Source organism: Ceratina calcarata, unplaced genomic scaffold, assembly GCF_001652005.2.
Source record: "Ceratina calcarata isolate Rehan_Ccalc_2016 unplaced genomic scaffold, ASM165200v1 scaffold587.2, whole genome shotgun sequence".
In the NCBI taxonomy this organism is placed as follows: Eukaryota; Metazoa; Arthropoda; class Insecta; order Hymenoptera; family Apidae; genus Ceratina; species Ceratina calcarata.
In genome coordinates, this window is record NW_017177097.1 from 1,694 (window position 1) to 4,913 (window position 3,220).

The window sequence follows — 3,220 nt, forward strand, 5'->3', positions numbered from 1 at the left end:
ATTGTTACAATCAATAGAATGCAAGATGTACAGTTTAGAGCCAGCAAGACACGGCCCTGAACCGAAGCATAAGTGGGGATGCGTTAATCCCTTGGGGATGTGTTATAGGATGCCGTGTTGTAGGAGGGTTCGCGCAATTTACGAATCGTGTTATAGCGAAACCGTGTTGAAGAAGGGCTACCTGTATCTAAAAAAAAAAAAGAATATAAAGTGATCCCGCGGAACGGACTGCCGTAGCGAAAGGGTTAAAACTTCAATCACATTTAGAAGACTTTCTAACATCGCAAAAATCTGGTCTTGGATGATGGTAAGCGATTTTTAAAATTAATCAATTAAATGCGACGATAAATGATTAGTGCCATCTAACGTTGCCATTGTGGACGATGGGCCGGATTAAAATCGTTTCATTGCAATAGGCCGTTTCTGTCGTAGCTGACGGACCTGAACGCGTCCTCTACTAAGTCCGTCAGGCACCTGACCGCTTGTAACAACGCCGCGAGGAGAAGAGACAACGAGAGGGAGATCAGTTTGCTAGGAACCAGTGCATCATCTGAAGAACCTTGGCTCTTGTTGCCTAATTTTTTCCTCTTCCTTTTATCAGAGCTTTTCCCGAGCTCTTTATCCTTGTCTTGTATTTTGTCTGTGGACGCCGTGCGTTTCGTTCTGTTGGGCGATTTTTCACGCGGACGAGTCGTCATGGACTCTCTAGACATCCTCGGTTTTCTTTGATCGTTCATGTTTGTTATTCCAAATCGTCGGTTGCTTGAAATTAATTCGAGTTTCTTACGGAAATCCTCGGTTCTTGTATCCATGATGGTCCAACGTTTCTTGTTCGAAGCTTTCCTATTCGCTTTCGGATTCTGTGATGTCCGCAATGTTTCTTCTGACCTTGCCTTCCCGTGGAGGTCTACGAAGTTGTTGTTCGTCGATTCGAACAGCAAATTTTGTAAAGAACTCTTCGCGGCTTTGTCGCTGGATTCCAAATTGGAGAACGTCGAGTTCTCATCTAATGAATTCGACCTACTGTGACATTTATCGCGACAGAACAGTTTCTTATCAGCGCACGTGGTGTTCAGATTGTAGTCGATCGTTGATTCGTCCGGCTGCGACGAACAGAGCCTGATGTTCTCTTTGGTACCGTCAAGGACGATTCTCCTCGGCAAGGTTTTGTTTAAACTATTTGGAATGAAATTCATAGGTTTCTCGTTGTAATTCGAGTCAGCTGCGTCTTCCCTGAAGACGGTAGAGAAGCCGTCGGTGCAGTCGGTGTTCGATTGATTACTCAGCGATCCTGATTGGTTGTTTTCGTCTACAGTGGCGACGTCGGATTCCTCATTGGATACATTGAACGCCCCAGCGCCGGCGTCGTCTTCATTATCGTCGCCCTTGACGATTATTTGACGATCTGTCCACATTTCCTCTTCTTCTTCTTCTTCTTCGTCTTCTTCTTCTTCTTCGTTCTCGGTGGATGATTTAATTTTGTTTATTACTGGAACAATGGCGTCAGCGTAGAGGAGGTCCTGCACCTCGAACAGGCTTCTTTCTATGCTCGGACTTCTGTACAGAAGGTTCCTCAGCTCTGGTATGTCGAGGTCCTGCACGTGGAGCAGATTCTGTTCGATGTTCAGAAGACTCTCTTCAATTTGAACGAGACATTGTTCAATGTCACAGGCTTGTTCTGAAGTAGGATCGATTCTCACCTCTGAACGACTGCTTTTTGCTGATTGATCATCGTCGTTTTTAGGATTGTCTGATTTTTGTATTTCGTTCTCTGACACGTGACGATCCATCCAATCCGTCGGCCAACCTTGTAATAAATTCTGCTGCGACTGACTATCGTAGAACACCCGGTAGTTACTGTGACTATTAGCTACTTCGTAAGACGTCTGCTGATGCCTGGCGTCCCAAGCTGATTGGTCAGCCTCCATGTTTCCTCTTAACATTCTTTCTCTGTTTTCTGATGATGCGCTTAGGTCACCGTGGCTGTTGGCCACGGAATAGTTGCCCATGTCCTCGCGATTGATCTCGAGGAAATTTTTAATAGCTAGTTCGGAATATAATTCACTGTACCTGGAATGATCGCTTAATTCTTTGTAGGCGTTACCGTGGCTGTTCGCCATTGGGTAAGTCGTGCTTAAGTCGAAGTCCTCTCGAGGTCTCGAGTCTTCTAGTCTAAAATCGGCGTAGCTCGACGACTCGTGGTTGTCTTCGTCTTCGTCGACTCCTTTTGGATAAGGAAGTTCGCGAGCTTCGTCTGGTACGACGTTCGATTCCAGGCAGAGATCGTCGATTAACATGTAACCGTCTAAAACGTTCTCGTCAAGGTCGATCCAATTCCTCGATTGTTCCTCGCCCCATTTTTCTTCGCATTTAACGCCTGCTCTCCGTCTGCTGGTTTCCATGCTCGGCGTTGTTGGGTCGTGCACGTGTATTTGCACCGGGCAGAGGGCGTCGGCTGTCTCGTCGACGTGGCGAGCGGCCGGTGGCGTGGTCACCACCAGCGGTGCGACTTCGTCTAAAAGTGGTTCGCGGTAGTCACGGTATCTGTACGAGAGGAAGTTCACGTAACCACCGGCGCCTCTGCCTATGGGCGATCAGGTGATCGGCGTTGCGTGTGGACTTTGGTCCATAGCGGAATCTTGGCTCTCGTTCAACGCTTCGTTGCTCAGCCTAGTCCGGTTCAGATTGCATACGACCTTAACATATGATGAAGAATTATATTGTAGAAAATTATTACATTATTGTAGAAAATGGCGATATTATGTTTTTAATATCCGGACGCATAGGAAATCGAATTAACCCTTTGACTACGGCAGACTTTGGCACGCACTGGCCGTACAGTACGGTACGAATTCATTCGAGACGTCCACTGGGTACGGCGAAATTTTTCGTTAGACATGCATTTCTGAGGAAGTATATTAAAATATTCAAAATACTGAAATTTATTACATTAAACGAATATTACTTGAAGTGAACATTAATTTTAAGCTTTTTTTAAATAACTTTCTACATTACTCTACATTACCATAAGACCAATTATAAAATTTTAAAATAGGCGGAACAAGCGAAATTTGATTTGGACGCCAATTGGCGCCTACAGTACCGGGAAGCCAATATGTTTCGGACGCCAATTGGCGCCTACAGTACCGGAAAGCCAATGTGTTTCGGACGCCAATAGGCGCCAACAGTAGTCAAAGGGTTAAGTCATCCACATACAATG

The 3,220-nt window shown here is 45.6% G+C and overlaps 1 protein-coding gene across 1 annotated transcript in view; it reads right to left on the bottom strand.

Annotated features, from left to right (window-relative positions):
• Positions 1–6: 6 nt before the first annotated feature.
• LOC108629801 (uncharacterized) overlaps positions 7–3,220 on the bottom strand; it is a gene marked incomplete at its 5' end in the record, with an annotated part of 6,872 nt that continues 3,658 nt past the window's right edge. Inside the window, one exon of the mRNA XM_026817590.1 lies at positions 7–2,584. Coding sequence (XP_026673391.1) covers positions 405–2,584 — 2,180 coding nt within the window. The remainder of the gene's footprint in view (positions 2,585–3,220) is intronic.